This window comes from Osmerus mordax, chromosome 16 (assembly GCF_038355195.1).
Source record: "Osmerus mordax isolate fOsmMor3 chromosome 16, fOsmMor3.pri, whole genome shotgun sequence".
Classification (NCBI taxonomy): Eukaryota; Metazoa; Chordata; class Actinopteri; order Osmeriformes; family Osmeridae; genus Osmerus; species Osmerus mordax.
In genome coordinates, this window is record NC_090065.1 from 3,654,677 (window position 1) to 3,673,482 (window position 18,806).

General features: G+C 50.1%; 3 protein-coding genes across 5 annotated transcripts in view; 2 read left to right on the forward strand and 1 right to left on the reverse strand.

Annotated features, from left to right (window-relative positions):
• The window catches only part of rnf31 (ring finger protein 31), an 11,004-nt gene extending 3,988 nt beyond the window's left edge, over positions 1-7,016 (reverse strand). The window contains exons 1-14 of one of the 3 annotated variants that reach the window (XM_067253157.1): positions 6,889-7,016; positions 6,298-6,496; positions 5,937-6,083; positions 5,552-5,707; positions 5,307-5,363; positions 4,424-4,595; positions 3,942-3,999; positions 3,489-3,634; positions 3,107-3,279; positions 2,735-2,968; positions 2,239-2,565; positions 1,779-1,964; positions 1,297-1,503; positions 556-729 (exon numbers count right to left, since the gene is read on the reverse strand). In XM_067253157.1, coding sequence (XP_067109258.1) covers positions 556-729; positions 1,297-1,503; positions 1,779-1,964; positions 2,239-2,565; positions 2,735-2,968; positions 3,107-3,279; positions 3,489-3,634; positions 3,942-3,999; positions 4,424-4,595; positions 5,307-5,363; positions 5,552-5,707; positions 5,937-6,083; positions 6,298-6,495 — 2,235 coding nt within the window. In that variant the 5' untranslated portion in view covers position 6,496; positions 6,889-7,016. Of the gene's footprint in view, positions 1-555; positions 730-1,296; positions 1,504-1,778; positions 1,965-2,238; positions 2,566-2,734; positions 2,969-3,106; positions 3,280-3,488; positions 3,635-3,941; positions 4,102-4,423; positions 4,596-5,306; positions 5,364-5,551; positions 5,708-5,936; positions 6,084-6,297; positions 6,497-6,888 lie in introns of all 3 variants that reach the window. The other 2 variants (XM_067253156.1, XM_067253155.1) reach the window with 2 other exon arrangements.
• Positions 7,017-7,819: 803 nt separating this feature from the next.
• On the forward strand, positions 7,820-10,628 carry buc (bucky ball). The gene is made up of 6 exons (XM_067252915.1): positions 7,820-7,889; positions 8,083-8,469; positions 8,789-9,234; positions 9,317-9,890; positions 10,292-10,396; positions 10,513-10,628. Exons 1-6 carry the CDS (start codon positions 7,838-7,840, stop codon positions 10,626-10,628), a joined length of 1,680 nt encoding a protein of 559 aa, XP_067109016.1. The 5' UTR covers positions 7,820-7,837.
• Positions 10,629-12,777: 2,149 nt separating this feature from the next.
• buc2l (bucky ball 2-like) lies at positions 12,778-16,823 on the forward strand. The gene is made up of 5 exons (XM_067252916.1): positions 12,778-13,039; positions 13,272-16,019; positions 16,213-16,320; positions 16,393-16,502; positions 16,713-16,823. The coding sequence occupies exons 1-5, from the start codon at positions 12,778-12,780 to the stop codon at positions 16,734-16,736; spliced, it is 3,252 nt and encodes a 1,083-aa protein (XP_067109017.1). The 3' UTR covers positions 16,737-16,823.
• Positions 16,824-18,806: the final 1,983 nt, after the last annotated feature.

An 18,806-nucleotide genomic window follows, 5' to 3' on the forward strand; every position in this document is an offset into this window, starting at 1 on the left:
ACACACACACACACACACACACACACACACACACACACACACACACACACACACACACACACACACACACACACACACACACACACACACACACACACACACACACACACACACACACACACACACACACACACACACACACACACACCATAATGCCTGTACCTAACATCATTTTATAAACTGTATACCTAAACAGCTGTTGATGTTGCAGTCGGGAAGTGAATTATATTATTGTTGCTTGCTTTTCTACAGGTACACTCTTGCACTTTTGAGGTTCATGTTGTTTAATTGTAACTTGTTTAACTGCATGCTCTTATGTTTCTTCCCATTGGCACTTATTTGGTTTTTCACAATGTGTGCTTTATGTTTGGGCTGCTCGCAATGTTTTTGAGGCTATCTTGTTGTTATGATCAGTGAGCGATGCACTTTTGTAAAGCTCTTTCTTGGAAGTTGCTTTGGATAAAAGCATCTGCTAAATGAATACATGTAAATGTAATACGAGTGTGTGTGTGTGTCAGCTCCTGTGTAAAGGTGTGTACTGTCCATGGTCTCTACCTGGATGTCTAGGGTGGAGAAGTAACTGTTGAGGTGCTCGGGGTCGTTGATGTCGGGCTCCCAGCACACAGGACACACCATGTCCCGGATGTGCTTGTCCCTCACCGCGATGGTGAAGTGCTGCTGGAAGCATCCGCAACACACTGAGCACTGGCACGACGTCAGGGACTGCATCTGAGGGAGGGAGGGAGGGAGGGGAGGAGGGAGAGAGTGGGGAGGGGAGGGGAGGGGAGGAGGAGAGGGGGGAAGGAGGAGAGGAGAGGAGGAGAGGGGGGAGGGAGGAGAGGAGAGGGGGGAAGGAGGAGAGGAGAGGAGGAGAGGGGGGAGGGAGGAGAGGAGAGGGGAGGAGGAGAGGGGGGAAGGAGGAGAGGAGGAGAGGGGGGAGGAGAGGAGAGGGGAGGAGGAGAGGGGGAGAGAAGGGAAAGGAGAGAGGAGGGGGGAGACAGGGGAAGAGGGGAAGGCACAGAAGGAGGAGAGGGATGGGAGGGGTGTGGAAAGAGAAGAGAGGAGGATGAGCACTGAGGGTGAGAGAGAGGCCGGGGTGGCACAGGGCAAGATGAGACACAGAAAAGCTTCTATTCTCAATTATCAGCATCGTACACTGAGGCATGCTGGTGCTCTCACATGTGTGCATGCACACACACACACAGTCACATAAATACACCAGCCTGTCCACACACAACACACACACACACACACACAACTGCCCCAGACCACACGCTCCCGTCCCAGTGCGGGTACCTTGCTGTGAGGAAAGACAGACAGGCAGATGGGACACTCCTTGGCCAGGACACGGCGGATGAAGTCCCGGTCATGAGACTCGCGCACGGCCTGCACCACGTCCTCCAGGCTGTAGGGGGCGCTGCGCTCCTGCAGCAGGGACAGGGCCAGCTCACAGCGGCCCCAGCTGGGCAGACCGTACACCGCCAGCAGCCTGCGGCACACACGCTGGAGAGAGAGAGTGGGGGGGGGGGGGGATGGAGAGAGAGAGAGAGCGTGCGAGAGAAAGGGCGAGGGAGAGAGGGAGAGAGAGAGCAAGGGAGAGAGAGAGAGATGATGATAAGGAGCAAAACAGACAGAGAATCACAAGAAGATCTCTGATGTGTGACATTTGTGACATTACAGAATGGTCCACTCTCTACAGACGATGCCCAGTCAGTCGACCCAGGAAGGTGACATCATCGCCCAGCATCACGCCTATCCCCCCCTGCTCCATCTCCTACCTGTTTGTCTGGGTGGTTGACGTCTATGGGTGGCTCCGGCAGGTCGCTCCACATGCGCTGGTGGAAGGGCTCCAGCAGGGGGCGCTGCAGCAGGGACAGGGCCCCCCGAAGCTCCCCCCCACTCTGCCTCAGGACCTCGTGACAGCGGGCCAGGTCGCTGAAGCCCAGGGAGCACAGCTCCTTCACCTGGGGGGGGACGGGGGAGGTCGAACGCAAACACAGAACATCAATGCTTTCTAAACGTTTTCACTCTCTGTCCCCATCCCACCCACCCCCTCTCCCCCTCTCCCACCCTCCCCCTCTATCTCTCCCCCCCTCCCTCCCTCTCCCCCTCTCCCCCTCCCTCTCTCCCCCTCTCCCACCCTCCATCTCCCTCTCCCCTCCCTCCATCTCCCTCTCCCCCGTCATAGCTTCAGCAGAGGACGTGAGAGAGGGGAGTGCGAGCGAAGCGTCACCTCACCTTGGCCTGTCTGTCTCTGAGCGCCTGTCTGGCTGCGCGCTCTGTGTCGCCCCCCGCAGACAGCCAGGCCTGCTTGGCCTCCGCCCTCGACAGCTGCACCCCGCCCCCTCCTCCTCTGGGCTCCGCCTCCGTCCCAGCGTCCTCGTGGTCGGCGGGCCCCGACAGGCCGTTCTGTCCCGGGGGCGAGGATGCCGCGCGCACACAGATCTGCTCCAATAGCTGAGGGAGCTCTGCTTTCAGCCAATCGCAAGGCAGGATTGTGGCGTTGCCGGCAACCCGCATGCCGGTGTACACCTCCTCTGGGCTCACTCCTCTCTTCTCTCCATCCTGAGACAGAGAGAGAGAGACAGAGAGAGAGAGAGAGAGAGAGAGAGAGAGAGAGAGAGAGAGAGAGAGAGAGAGAGGAAGAGAGAGTGTGAGTGAGGGAGTGAGAGAGTAAGGAGAGATGGTAGGATAGGCTCTCACTCCTGAGGGAGGGAGAAGAAGCCCGTCTTACCCTGATCAGCTGAATCATCTTCAGACCCTCCTCCCGCATCAGCCTCTGTCTCCTCAAATCAGGATCCTCCGGGGGCGGGGCTTTGGGCTTGACTGGCAGGGCAGGCACTCGCCGCACTGGCGAGGGAGGGCGGAGCTTGGCAGGCATTGGGGCGGGCTCAGGACGAGCCAGGTCACACATCTCGCAGACAGTTGCAGGGGTGTAGTTGACGTAGGTACAGAACTGACACACCCACTGACAACCATGACAACCAGAGCAGGACACAGACAAGCCAAATGACATTCAGTTGATGGAGTTGACATTTAAAAGGTCTGTAGATTTTTTTTATTTATTTTTTTACTGCCTCAGCCAATTGGAAGGCTTCTGTCTCACCTGGCTGTCGGGGTCACCGGGCATGCCCAGTACGGGCGCAGGGGGTCGAGGTGGAGTGTTGGGAGGGTGGGTAGGCGTGACCGGTGGACGCGTGGCCAGGCGGGGGCGCTCACACACCTCACACAGAATACTGCTTCCTGCGTTCACCACCGTACAGCTCTTACACTGCCACTCTGACCGAGACAGAACACACACACATCACACACACATATCACACAGAGGACGACCACAAGCTAACACAGGTTCATATTTAATCTATTATTTAAGCGACATTTCCTTTCAGAACCCACACCAATCATTTTGGGGGGGTTTTTTGTCGCTTATTTTAGATCATTGATTGGCTGAGTGAGGCGCCCACGATGTGATGGACAGGTGAACTGACCAGTGATGTTGGGAGGCTGGGTGGCATCTTCGGAGGCTGCAGGTCCAGTGCAGGCCAGACGGGGGCGCTCACATGCCTCACACAGCACATCCTGAAGGGAGTTGATGGTGGTGCAGTGGACACAGCGCCACGAAGACTGAGAACTACTGGGAGACGAGAGAGGGAGAGAGAAAGAGACATAGAGGTTATGAAAACAGAGAGAGAGAGAGAGAGAGAGAGAATAGAGAATAGAGAATAGAGGGAGGTAGATAGAGAGAGGGGGTATGATGACTTCATTCAAAGATCCCAGAGGGATGTGTGAAATGTCACAGGCTTTATCAAGACTAATTATAAACTGATCCAAGGCTGCCTTACACTACAGTTACACATAATATTATATATTTTACTACAAAGGCAAGGGAAATCACTGTTGCAAAGCAATGAAGGTGTCTCTATCTCTTTAGACTTCATTACCTGTGAAGCTTCCTGCTTTTGGAGGTAATGACAGTAGTCCTGTGATGATTGGCTCGTTCTGGGTACGAGTGATACAGCCGGTCACATTCCGTGCACAGTGATTGGACACAAGTGGGACAGTGGGCAGCGACAGGAAATATACCACAGATGGTACAACTAACTAGTTGACCAAAAGACAAAGACAACCAGGTGAAGTCTAACAGCAGACCAACACAACCCTGTCTGGGCAAGTTTCAGGTTCAACAATAAAAGTATTCATAGGTTGCAGGTGAAATTCCTAATTCAACTTCGCAGCCACAACGGAACCAATGAAATATCGAACAAAATGTTAACCCCACCCACCAAAAATTATGAAAATACCCAATTATTTTCTATGCATCTGAGTATAAGGTGAGCTCCCTCACTAGCTGTTTAACAGGCAAGGTGACCTAAATCCAACCGACTTCACAAGTACCAATCCACATCTGACGTGTGTTCCTCACCAATGTGTTTGGTGGCAGGGATGGTGCAGGTGGAGGTGGAGGCGTTGGCTGTGCGTCCAGGACAGAAGGCCTGGATGGATCTGGGGGACTGGGCTGGGGGGAGGGACCTGGGCTGGCTCTGGTTCTGATTGGACGGAGTGGCCGCGACGTCTGAGGATCCTCCCACTTCCCCCTGGGAGACAGGAGTCGAGACATGTTTGAGATAAGACCACACTGGGAGACCCGGCAGGTAGCCTGTGCCTTGGTTCAGACAGGACCACAATCATAGCAGCAGAGCTACCGGCAACTCACTAGCTGCGAGGGAGGGAGGGAGGGAGGGAGGGAGGGAGGGAGGGAGGGAGGGAGGGAGGGAGGGAGGGAGGGAGGGAGGGAGGGAGGGAGGGAGGGAGGGAGGGAGGGAGGGAGGGAGGGAGGGAGGGAGGGAGGGAGGGAGGGAGGGAGGGAGGGAGGGAGGGAGGGAGGGAGGGAGGGAGGGAGGGAGGGAGGGAGGGAGGGAGGGAGGGAGGGGCTACCGGCAACTCACTAACTACATTCCTTTGCTCTACACATGTAGTCATCCTTCATGGATTTGTTCACTCTCATGTTAGGAAGATGGAGAGTTGTGCAGATAGAAGGGAGTGAAGGGAGAAAGGCAAGAGATGTCCCACAATGTGCATTGTAATCATCAAAAACTGTTGCCTGGCTGTCTTGGTGAATGAGGTCTCCATGGAAACACTAAAACACAGAACGTGAGGCAGAATGTAGAACCGAACACTGAATTAAACGAAGAGTGAATCAAAACAGCAGATATGTAGACAGACAAACAGACAGAAGAAGAGACCAAACAAAGGATGTAAAAGGAGTTATGAGGAAGGGAGGTGTGGAAGGAAGAAGGGATCAATACCTGTAGGCCGAGTGAAGGGACAATTCTCTCAAAGAACTCTGTGTGAGGATGAGCTTCCTGTGAACACAAACAATGAAAATCCAGGTTAACCAGTACCAGTCCCCAAATTCAAAACCTAAATCCCAGATTTCTGTGTAGATAGAGATTGGTTAGAACTTGCTCTAACCAATCAAATCAACTCAGATCTCTTGGGATCTGGAGCCAGTGTTTTCCTGTGTGAGATCTGCCTTCCCATTGGTCCACACCTTGATCAGCATGTCCAGCTCCATCCTCAGGCTCATGACCTCCAATGTTACCGCGGCAACTTTCCCAACATCAGGCTCCATCACGTCGTCAGGGAAACTCAGTCCGTCAGGTTGTTGATTCGAGTAACCATAGAGACTGAGAACTGCCCGTCCTCCCTAGGGTTCACCGACACACGAAAACACAGAATCACACACACCGACACACACGTAAACGGGAGGACAGCGTGATTTAGAAACCTAAGGTGTCAGTACTTGTTGAGTATGAATGGCTGGGCTGTGTGAGAGGGTGTGGATGTTTGTGTAAATATGGAATTGTTTGAATGACAGAACAGGAAGCCAGCCTGAGTGAATGAGGGACAAGGTGAGAGTCCAGCATGGTTCTGACCTGGATGGAGTCCACGGTTGCCCTGAACACTGGGTTGTTGTGTTTGACCGTGCGCCAGTACTTGGGCCTACTGGGGCAGGTCAGGTTACAGCCATATTTCTCCAGGATATTCAGGGCTGTGGACAATCTTTGGAGAGTGCCAATAACCTGGGGAAGGAGGAGGGGTCAGGGGTGAGGAGGGTGGGGTTTGGGAGGGAAAGGCTAAGTCATTATTTTCCATCGTAATGTTGTCTATTGTCTATGAATGAAGGCTATGAATGAAGGCTATTGCCTTGTTGTTGACCATGGTTAGAATTAGGACTGTGTACTGAACTGGTTGGCAAGGAAGACAACAGCACAACATCGGTGTGATCCCACCCACCTCCTTCTTTTGGAGACCAACGGTGTTCTCTATGATCATGGCCTCAGCAGCTATGTAACGGTATTTGACGGAGGGCGGTAAGGGGACGTTGGCCATGGCAGACACACCAGCTCGCACCTCCAGAACCGAACCGGTAGTATACAAGCAGGCCTCGGCCTGACATCTCACCTGATCCAACTGCTCTAACAAGGTAGCCATACTGGAGAGGAGACAAGACAAACTAGTATGTTGTGATCCATAGCTAACCCTAATCGTATGCTAATCATTCATGAAAAAAGTCTGAGAAAAACTCCCTATTAAAATGCATGATTTAAAATGTCGTTCTGTGTTGCACGAAAACAGTCGGACAATCATGCTCCGGGAAACGATAAATTTGCGTCTCTAAACACGAAAAGGCGTGATATGACCAAGATAGCGTTAGCCTTTTTTATAACACACTAACACCGGAGACATAAATGTCTCAACAGTAGGACAAATATTTGGATTAGGCTATCTATCATCCAGACCTTATTTACATTTCCCTGCATTCATATCTGAACAATTCAAGCGTTTCAGGTGAGTGATTAAGCAATCAGTCAGCAGCCTACTTACCTTCCATTCAGTTGTCAGCAGTGATAGTCAGCTACAAAATCACGATAACTGAAAAGCTTTTTTGAAGGCTACATTACTGTATTTAACAAGCCATTTTCTACAGCACCACACTGGAGCAAACAGGCTGCACACTCGATAACATAATTTGAGATAGATCAAAACAAAACTAGCTTACTGCGGCACATGACAGCAAAGAGTCAGCTGTAATATGTAAACAACTGCGTGAATGAACTGCCGTATTTTGCACTGCAGGAAAAGTCGTAAAGTTGATATGCCTCTAAACTTTAGTGCCACTGTGTGGCAAAAAGGACGAAGTACAATCATGTTTTTTCAAACTGGTCCAACAGACCACCTGAAATCGATGAGGATGATTAGCATTGATTGGCGTATGAACAAAGGTTACAAAAGAGGTTAAAAAAAATCTTGATCGGAGGGAGTTTTGCGCTGCTCTCGTAAAGTGCACGTCTACGATCACACTTCTTTAACTTCTTCACTTTTCACGTTTAAAGGTTTGTGATCATTTTCAGTATTTACGAACACAATGAATCAAGTTATCCATGTCCAGGCACAATAATATAAAGTGCCGACAAATCACTGTTCTGTACAGTGCTGTTTTAAATCAGATAATTAAACGTTCTACTTTTATTTTTAGTATTTTGGTGAATAATATCTTGTGCAGTGTCTTTCTGGCCCTGGCTCCAGGCAAAAGATGGAAGGTATCGAACATTTTTCCAGTTCATTTAGGCTCTGAGCAATACCAGCGACTACGGGCATTAATCTATCCTGTATTTCCGTCCTTGTTTCAGACATGAACAACCCTTCACACTCAATGGGAGTTGGGCAACAAAACCAGCAAATACCTTCCCACACAAGACCCTTTTTCTATGTTCAACCACCATCTCATCCACCATCTCATCCACCATCTCATCCACCATCTCATCCACCTTATATGTATCAATGGAATATGAGTCCGTATGGCCAGTACATTCTTCCTCCCTCAGGTAGGCTTGCTGTACAAAAAAATGCCCAGGCTGCTAATCAAACCATCCAGCACCTATCTTCCCATCTCTCTCTGTAGAAATTCAGCAAAAGGAAACATGTACATTTGGTTTGTTGCGTTCAGCTTGTGCTGGTGGTCTGAACGCCACAAGCCCTGACTGCTCATATTCCAGTGTCTCCCATCATGACTTCCAGGCTTGCCCAGTATGCGCCCCTACGTGACCCCGTACCCCTACATGCAGTATCCTGGGTACGTCATACCCCAGGCACCTTTTCAGCCTATGGAGTACAGAAGGATGTATGAACCCCAGTTCCCCCAGTCTGCTGCCACCTACGGCGTCAGCTCCCATCAGCAGTACCAGCAGTACCAGCAGAGACGCGTCCGCAGAGAGATGACAAGTTCTGAGATGCAAACCGAGCCCAGTTCCGACCCAGTTCACCCGCTGATTGACAGCTTGGTGGGGCTGAGGGCTGGAGGTGGACCGGCTGGAGGAAAGGAGCCAGGGGCTACAAAGCAGGACGCCGGGGTCTCTGAGATGGTGACCCCTTCCTCAGGTTTTAAGGAAGAGGACAGGAAGCGGGGTAAGAACCTAGGGTCAGAGGTCATGTTTACAAGCATTTCTACATGAACAGTATATGTATATATCATATCTGTGGGGATGTAGTGTTGTATGTATGTATCTACTGTATTTTTACGAATGAACTTATTAACAAAAAATACATTCTTCCACTTTAGAGCACACACCCATGGCACAGAGGATACTGTCAGCCAAGAGGAGCCAGAGGAGAGAGTCACAGGCCGGCATGTTTAGCGACCAAACGATGGCAATATATAACAGTGTGTCCAGGCAGAGTCTTCTGTGGAAGAGGACCCCAAATGACACGTGGTCCATGGGTTCAGGGGTCACAGTGCTGCCCCAAGACTCTTCCTCCATCTATGACAAGGACCAGACGGAAGAGGAGGAGGAGGAAGAGGAGGAGGAGGAGGCGGCGGCGGCTGAAGAAATAGCTTTTCTGTCCTCTGCTCTTCCTCGCTGCTCTTCACAAACTTTCCCTGTAGCCAGAATCGACACCCAGGGTCCGAGACGACCTAGGCTTGAGAACCAGAGCAGGAGCAAACACCCAGACCTGTCTCCAGAGGAGCCAGGTGTCTGTGGGTTTCCCATCCACTCCCTGGTCCTGAATGAGGGCTCACCTGGAGATTTCTTATCACAGGGTCTTGGCCCGCCAGACCCTGGCAACGAGGTTCACATCCTGTACCAGCCGGTCTCAGCAGAGCTGAACAACACTGTTGGAAAGGTGGTGGTGGAGCTTTCTCCTCGAATCCTCAGGTTGCCCTGCGACAAGGTCTGTTCTCATTCCTGTTTTCTTATTACATAGAGAACTGTCACCAAACTAACCTTTTTAAAAAAACGTTTTTTTCCCCTAGGTCACCACAGGCATGCTGGAGAGAGACGGTCCCCTGTGGTACGAGGACTCATCCCTGGTTCCCCCTGGAGCCTACCTGTCCTCTGTCAGGGACGGGGGAGCTCCTGGTGCTGGGGGGGCCTACTACCACAGCTACTACCCTCCCGTGTGCCCAGACCGCCAGAGTGTCCTCAGCCCCTCCCTAGACGAGCTCTCCTCCAGGGATGAGCTCTTCTCCACAGACGTAGAGGACCAAGACCTCGTCCCCGTGCGCGTCTTAATAGGCGGCAAGATGGCCACCGACACCTTGTCGACGTGCGGCGGAGACCAGCCTGACCACGCCAGCGAGGAGAATGTGCCGGCGAAGTCTCCTGACGCCACGGGGTGTGAGCAGTGTCTGGAGCGATGTGCGGCTTGTGGTACGAGCCTGGAGGAGAAGGTGGGGAGGCGGGGCAGAGGAGCATGGTATTTTGAGTACGCGGAGGGAGAAGACAGTGACGAAGAGGAGGGAGGGGATGAGGACGAGTGGGAGGGGCTTTCAGAGCTCTGTCCAATCGCAGTGTCAGGCAGACGACCCCAGCTTCCCTCCACGCAGAGTCAGGGAGGGGCTTACCGTTGCTGCCCACCCCCAAGGAGAAGAGGAAGAAGAGGCTGCTATGACGGCTATGGGGAAATGGGAGACAGAGACCAGGGGCTTGGGCACGGTGGGCACCCCTGCAACCAGGACTGCTACAGGGCTGTCCCCATGAGCAAAGCTGACAAATATAAAGGAAGAGGACCGAGGAATGGCCCATCGAGGCCTTGTAACGGTATGGAACGCTCGTCGCCATGGATGTGACCTTGTCTGGGTCACAGCACTGTTTACATTGGCTTTATTGTTCTCGCTTGGCATTTTGTGGGACCAATGTTTGGTCTTCTGGAAATACACACACACACACCTTGTCTGCCTCCTTCTCTGGTCTCATCTAGTTGTAATATAAAACCATCTGTTTTTCAGACAGGCCCACGAGGGAGGGTGCAGTGACGTCCGATCAGGAGAGCTGGGGTAGTGGCAAACACAGGCCACAGTCTTGGAAGCCGTACAATGGCAGGCAAGAGCCAGGTGAGTGGACTGGTGAACCGTAAACAAAACCCACCCGGAAGCTCAACTGGATTGTTCAGTTAATCGGTGTCCCGTTGGTCCATGCTCGCCCGTGTCTGGACATCCTCCTGGCCCAGCGAGAGCCCCTCGTCGGAGGCCTGCCTGCAGGGCGTCTGACCAGCAGAGGCACAGGAGGACGGCGTACGAGGACTGTGAGGAGGCTGAGCTCCCTAGCTGCACCCGGGGTAGCTAGGGAGCTCATTGTCTTGACATAAACAGTGAACAAACCTGTAATGTTTGTTTACTTAAGATGGGGCATGACTTGAAGCATGTTTGTGCTGCAAAGATGAACGAGAGGATGGATTTGTTTTGGAAGCAGGTTCTTGCTCCAGTCAAAGATTCAGGGCTAGTCTAGAAAGGTTTTAGAGTAGACAAAACTCCTACATTTACTTGTTTGACTTTGTTGTGCTTTTTATGTATCTTGATATTTGGATGGTAGAAGCGAGTCTAACCGGCCTGTGTTCTCTCTTTCAGGGTCCACAAAAAGAAGAGGCACGAGATATCAACCAAATGTATAATTTGCACACTAATACATTTGTTCTAAATGTATTACCTAATGTATACCTTTAAATTCACTTATACCCACATTATGAAATGTACACAAAGCATGGTGAAATTAATATACAATGTATATGCATTGGTATGAAAGGAGGTGGTAGGTAGGACTGTAGTGAAAGGGTTTCTACATGCAGACTTCCTGCGTTTCTACTGCTCAATTCCAGGGACGCTGGAGGCTGTGTTCAGGATGAGACACTGCCAGGGATGCGCTGCAATACTGTAATTGGCTTCCTACGCCCATATTGTGCCAGCTGTCAATGGATGGCTAGAAGCTTCCTTGAGGTGATGAGGATGGGACACGTACAGTTTTGAGACCCGTCCCTGGATGGCTGTCTGCGTCACCCTGACTCCTCCCCTAGCTGTCCTGCAGGGGGGAAGGGTGGGCTGAGGTGTCGCCCAGTCCTCCTCCTCCAGGACACGGCTCTTAGTTTGCCGTCAGGGTTGTCGTGCGGGATGGATGGGTTGTCGTGCGGGATGGAAGGGTTTTCGTGCGGGATGGATGGGTTGTCGTGCGGGATGGATGGGTTGTTGTGCGGGATGGAAGGGTTTTCGTGCGGGATGGAAGGGTTTTTGTGTGGGATGGTTGGGTTTTCGTGCGGGATGGAAGGGTTGGATCTGAATTGGGGGTTTCGGAGTCTGTAAATCCTGCCCACCCTGATGTCTGTCAGCTACGGTTGATGAAAGTGGAACTGTGGAAATGCAGCAAAGCTTGTGTGGATGTAGAATTGTCCTTTTCACAGAACCAGTTAGCAGTCTGAAGTCTTTGACTGTGCAGTTATTTTAAACATTGCAGTGTAATGTTAACTAAACTGATGACTTCTTACTGCAATGCTGCACAGTGTTGTCATTAAAGATACTTGCACTGCCCCTTTAAAAATGTGTTTATTGGTAGTTTGCATATTTTTTTTCTGCATCGATGGAGTCATACATTGAGCATTTGTTTAATAAAGAGTAAAGCTTGCTCTGCAAATTGTACCAGTCATTTGAATCCATGACATGTACTCCTATTTCTGACTTATTAAGGGTGCATGATTGTTCCCAAAATCCCTCATATTTTTGCTTTTGCAATGCAGGCTTACCAAAAAAGATACATAATATAGCAGACATACGTTTTCTTTCTGCACTGTAGTTAGTTTGAATACACCATATTCCAATACATTTTCTAATTCAGATTTACGTTTGAAAACTAGAAAATCTGAAAATTCAACTGACTTTCTCTACCCAGTCTCAACATGTTGAGTCAGAACTGTGAAAATCTTGTCTGCCTCTGTCATGTATAAGGACAATTAACCCTTCACTAATTTGGTCATTGTTGTGTAAATTCCAGAAGCACAAGAAAAGTGGATTGGTGGAATGGTTTTTCAGACTAACCAATCCCTACTATCCATGACCAGACCCCACCCCTCTAATTATCTACTTGAAGTCTGGTGTGCTTGTCTTCTCAGTTTATTCAGTTTCCTTTGAGACAAATTTGTTTCGGTTTTATTGCACTGGTGTTAAACAGGTAACGTCAGATACTTTTAGCTCTTTTCGGATATCCAAATCATTGTCATTAACACGTTTAAAAATAATTATTTTTTAAGATGCTACCTTAACAATTTTGATTGTAAAGACTGAGGTTCTACAATGTTTGTTTTGTACCTTCAACTTTGACTACAAAACCAATTCCCAATTTGCTATTCAGGTTTAAAATGTGTATCTACACACAATTAGTCTTGCTAATTTTGTATGAAAAGTGCTTTATAAATAAAGTCTTACTTACTTACTTACTTCCCTCCCCCAGTATGGCAGCCGCTCAGTGTGTGAACGGGCCTCATGGTCGACCAGGGCCCCGTCAGCCAGTTCCTCTGCCCGGCACTGAGGCACCCAACCCTGGGCACGGCCCTCCAGGAACAGGGGCCCATGGGTCCATCCACCCACCCCCTCCACACCACCACCAGCCCAGGCCATACTTCTACATGCAGCCTCCCCCTATGCCTCCTCTCATGCACTACCAGTGGCCCATGCCCATCCCTTACAACCCCTACTCTGGCTTTCCAGGAATGGGTAAGCAGAAACGCAAATTGGAGTGTCATGTTTTATTTGTTTGAGTTTTTGTTACTTGGAAGTTTAAACTGTTCATTAAAGAACTTAAATGAACATTGAGTACAGAACTTTTCTTGCAAGTTATTGCAACTTTTTACAATGCGAAAGTTCAAATGGAATTTCTCGCACTGCTAACTGTTTTTGTAAAATCATGCCATCGCCTGTGCCCCCCACCCCCCTCCATGTGTTTCAGGTTACGGCATGGTCATGCCACAATTCCCCCCCACAGCGTTCATGGAGCCTCCAGGCTACGTTCTCCCTCACGCACAGCTGCACCCTGCAGACTACAGACGTGTCCTTCAGCCACCCTACCACCAGTCTGCTGCACACTACCAGAACCTGACCCAGAACCCCAACAGAAGGTTCCACTTCCAACAAAACCCGGGTTACGTTCCCAAGGAGACGGTGAGCTCTGAGGTCCAGACAGAACCCATGGTTCCCGACGTCAGGAAAGCCTCGCCCGCCTTTGGAAACAAAGACCCGCTGGCTGGTTCAGACTCAGGGCGTGGGACCAGCTCCAGTGCCCCTTCCTCACCTGGTTCCAGCGAAGGTAAAGCGGGAAGCTGTCCTGAGGAGGAGAGGAACTCGGTCCCTTCCAGTACCTCAAAAGCCCTGTTCCTGGACAAGGGGAGAAGCAAGGGAGTGGGCGCGCCTACAGGAAGAAAAAAGTCCCAATCTCGTCGGATCTCCATAGAGGCGCTAGCGAGGGTTGGCGCAGACCTGGGTCATTTTGACATGTCGGTTTGCTCCACAGACAGCATGGTCCCAGTGTGTAGCTCTTCTAACCGGGACGATGATGTCATCGAGGGGAGGCGAGTCTCCTTCCCTGACATCTTGATGGGTGGGGTAGGGTCGCCAGCGGTAACAAAAACGCCTGACGTTCCCAGGTGTGAGCACAAGGAACCACAGGAAGTAGAGGAAAAGGAGGAATGTGACCTCACTCCGGAGGACTGTGACCTCATTTCGGAGCAATGTGACAGCCCGGAGGACTGTGACCTCACTCCGGAGGACTGTGACCTCACTCCGGAGGACTGTGACCTCACTCCGGAGGACTGTGACAGCCCGGAGGACTGTGACCTCACTCCGGAGGACGGTGACTTCACCCCGGAAAACTGCAACGTCGCCATGGATGAGATGGTCAACAGCCATTCCAAAATACTGAAGCTCCCTTTTAAACTTCACGAGTACATTTTGGGACCCAAAAAGGTCGACGAGTCAGTCTGGTCGGTGGAGTCACTGGCCCCTTATATCCCAACAACTGAGTGGCTTATCCAAAATGGTCTTCTGAACCCAGAGAATGTCCCTCAGCTTTCCCCTTACAACCCATCAACTGAGTGGCTTATCCAAAATGATCTTCCGGACCCAGAAAACGTCCCTCAGAGGGTTCTTGAGACGAGTGATCAAGATGACACCGTTCTACAGCAGAAGTCCTTTGAGTATGTCCAGTTTAAGAAAATTGCAGATGAGTCTGTATGGTCTGTAGATTCTCTCGCCCCCTACGTGCCCTCAGCAGATTGGCTGATCCAGAACGACTCACAGAACTATGAGAATGTCATCAAGGAGAAGGAATCGGACCCTACCGACAGCAGCCAAACCCAGTTGCTGAAGAGGATGATGGCTGCCAAGGAGAGCAGGCAGAAGCTGCTGTTTTCTGAGTCTTCGATGGACTCTCTTCCCCCTTACGTCCCCTCCGCCAGCTGGCTGGCCGACCAGGGAAACGTCTACTACTGCAGCAAGCTGCTTCTCTCCTCCCAGCAGGATGTGAACGTTTTCCTCAGCTCTTCAGACAAACACGGCATGTACAGAAGACCCAACATGGAGTCTGAGCTTGGTCACTCCAAGCAGCAGCAGCAGGAGGGCAACCCCAAGAGAAGTCTGAATTTTGAGTTCTTGGAGAAAGTTGATTTGGAAAGTTCTCAAGCATTGCCCTCAACAATCCCCAACGTGGAGAGGGATCCGAAAAATTGCACTCTGGAAGGTTCTATTGAACATGAACATAAGGCTCGGTGCAGTCCAAATCCGAGGGCTCTAGATGCGGCAAGGAACCCCTGCTCTCCAGAGCACCCTAAACCCACCATCTCCATACACATTGAAGAAGTGGAGAGGGGCCATGGGAAACACAAAGTGGAATTGGAGCAGGAAATGGCCAGAAATGGCCCTAAGGAACCCAGCCAGCAGATGTTGGAGAAAATGGTCATGGATGCTTTGACGTCAATGTCCATACCTGCATATATGGGGCACTCTATGGCTTGTGGCCTGCAGTGCTTTAAACTACTGGAGAGAAACTGCCCCTGTGAGGACAGGCCCAAGCAGCAGGCAGGCGCTTGCAGGAAGAGCCCCCTGCACACAGGAAGTGATGAGGACAGGACCAAGCAGCACACAGCCGCTTACAGGAAGAGCCCCCTGCACACAGGAAGTGATGAGGACAGGCCCAAGCAGCACGCAGTCGCTTGCAGGAAGAGCCCCCTGCACACAGGAAGTGATGAGGACAGGCCCAAGCAGCACACAGCCACTTGCAGGAAGAGCCCCCTGCACACAGGAAGTGATGAGGACAGGACCAAGCAGCACGCAGCTGCTTACAGGAAGAGCCCCCTGCACACAGGAAGTGATGAGGACAGGCCCAAGCAGCACGCATCCGCTTGCAGGAAGAGCCCCCTGCACACAGGAAGTGATGAGGACAGGCCCAAGCAGCACGCATCCGCTTACAGGAAGAGCCCCCTGCACACAGGAAGTGATGAGGACAGGCCCAAGCAGCACGCAGCTGCTTACAGGAAGAGCCCCCTGCACACAGGAAGTGATGAGGACAGGCCCAAGCAGCACGCAGCTGGTTACAGGAAGAGCCCCCTACACACAGGAAGGGATGACAACCCAGGCAACATGCCCCCTGATGCATCAAAGCGTCAGGGCAAGCGCAGGGGCAACGGATTTCAGTGGAAAACAGGTAGGGCTGTAGCGAATGTGGTTTCTGTTGTGTTTTTCATTCCTTTCTTTTTTATACGCATGCCTTTTTGTTGGAAATGCTTCTCTCCAAGTCTACATATTAAGACATGAGCTCTGAAGACTAAGTACTTTGCATGTTCCCCATGTCCACATCATGTTGAACAAGTTGACAACATGAATGTCCTCTCTTGCAGAGTCCAAGAGAGCCAACAAGGCTAGGATCGACAGGGAGTGGAGCGACACTGGCCACGGACAGAGAAACGCAAAGAAATACGTACCATGGAAAAACAGACCCCAACAGGGTGTGTTGACACGTCACATTCATTTGAGTACTTTGTGTTTCAGGTTAAATTGATGTCCAGTGTTTCCTCCAGACAGGTCCCAGACCAATCCCACCAACAAGCCCTTCAACCAGAGGACAGGCCAAAGGAATAGACAAGAGAGGCCTATAATGGCTACCATGGCAGATCTAGAAAACCAAGAGGTATATAAAGGGCTTTATACCATTATCCGAGCTCCATGTAGTTGGTGACATGTTTAAAGATTGCTTTGAAAATGTCTGCTATTCCTGTTTTTGATGACTGAGTATGATTTACATTCTGGAGTGTGGAAGGTATTACACTTTGGGCATGTCTTGTTATTGTTTCAATACCTCCTAAATGTGCTGCTGAAGTTAATGCCTGTTTTGTCTTAGGAGGAAATGGAAGGAACCCACTGAATTGACAAGACTGTCAATAAGATCCTCAATTTTAATCTAACTAACCCTTAACTAAAACTTTCAAATGAATAAATAATATTTTTTCAATGACGCGCATTCTTATTCGAATACATGTGTATGTGTAAATGTATATTATAGGCCTATATATCTATATTTTTTTTTTATACGGGTTGAAATTGTCAGCCTAATCAGTAATTACAGTCCGGTCATGGTTTACTAGCATTGCCAAATGAGTGCTCATTAAGTGCTCATCTGGCTTCCCTATTTGTTATGCTGTAGAATGACATGTAGCCTACTTGCACCTACTGCAAGGTAATAAAGCAGTCAACGCAGGCGCGTTGAACTTTAGAAGTCTGCAACTGCATGAGACGGCAAAGAACAGTGGTATTTACAGTAAGATATTTGCACCTTTTACAATACAATATTGGGGAAACGTTGGTACATTTGCTTATTTTAATTTAAATATGCGACTTCAAATGGCATTTCAAGCCATCAATAGTTTTCCTGGCAGTTAGGAGTGACGGTATCTTATTCAGTTTGAGTAGCTTTAGCCATCAAGTTGTACGTATGTGTACACACATTTTCAAAGTGTTTTATTACCGACCCTGAAGAATTAATACTCGATTCGGGTATATTATCTTGAGTAGCCTATGAGAATGGGACTTTGTCCTGAACTTTCCTTCCTTGGGAGTCAATCAGTATTATTTTGCAAGCTTCGGTTTACCCATTACATTTCTGTTATCTCATTCACACGCTGCTTATTAGAAGGGTTTGGTAAGGTCTGTAAAAACGGATTATCCGGTTTGGTTGGTATGCATGTACTTGTAAGAACTTGAAAGGACATATTTGTATCTTTCCTCTTAAAGACAACTTGTCCTACTTGCAAAATACTTTATGAAACAGACTTCTCCCTTCTCTTATGCTTGATATCAACGGTAGAACAGGAAGATTATATTAGCGCTTTCATGAGTTAAATTCATGACGTGCTTTAGTTGTGGTAAAAATTTGAACATTCCTTTGAGTTTGCGTGTTGTACTGTTACCGAGTGACTATCTTCAGTACAATTCTCTCTCTCTGTATCTCTTGTCAGGTCCTTAATGAGCAGAGCATGGCAGGGGGATCTCATCATCTGTGAGTGTAAGAGTGCAGTTCCTAGGTTTGTCATATAGGATTACCCTATCATCAAGTTGCTGACTTTCAGGCTTTAGGGAGCCCTTGATGGAATATAACTGATGGGTTTGAATGTCAAAGGTGTCAAAACCTGAGAACAATAGGAGTGTATGTTCATTGGAAGTACAAGTTCAGCCGTGCAGACCTCAGCAAAACAGGCCGGCAGCCATAATGGAGGCGGCTTCCCCAGATTGCGTGTTGGAGTGTGGAATCTGTCTTAACATCTACAGCCCCTGGAGGAGAGCCAAGCTGCTGGAGTGTAGCCACTCCTGCTGTTCCTTCTGCCTCAGACAAATGACCATGGCTCGCAGCCAGATCCAGCTGGGAGCCAATCAGATCAACCAAAACGAGATGAGAGGCAATCAGAGTGAGATGACAACTGACCAGATCCAGCTGGGAGCCAATCAGATCAACCAAAATGAGATGAGAGGCAATCAGAGTGAGACGACAACTGACCAGAACGAGATGGGAGCCAATCGTACTCTGTTGATGACTGAGCAGAATGAGATGGGAACCAATTTGAGAGAGATCACGGAATTGAGGATTGTTCAGAGCAGCTTAGGGAGAAACGAGCAAACTGTCAAGACGACGAGCTGTGTGATTCGCTGCCCCTGGTGCCGCCACCACACCCCACTTCCTGCCAGCCTCTCCATCTCACATCTCCCTGACGACCCAGACAAAATGGCTGCTGTTGCCACGGTGGCATCCCAGAGAGCAGCGTTTACGTCTGTTTTCATAAAAATGCTACCCAGCACCACCTGCTACCTGTTTCCCCCACCTGGGGGGAGGAGCAGGGCCAGGGAGGGACAGGAAGTCCCCACGCCAGGGACGATGTTACCTAAGGGACGGATAGAGGGCAGTGTGTTCTGGGAGAGGGGGCTGAGGGTGGGAGAGACCTGG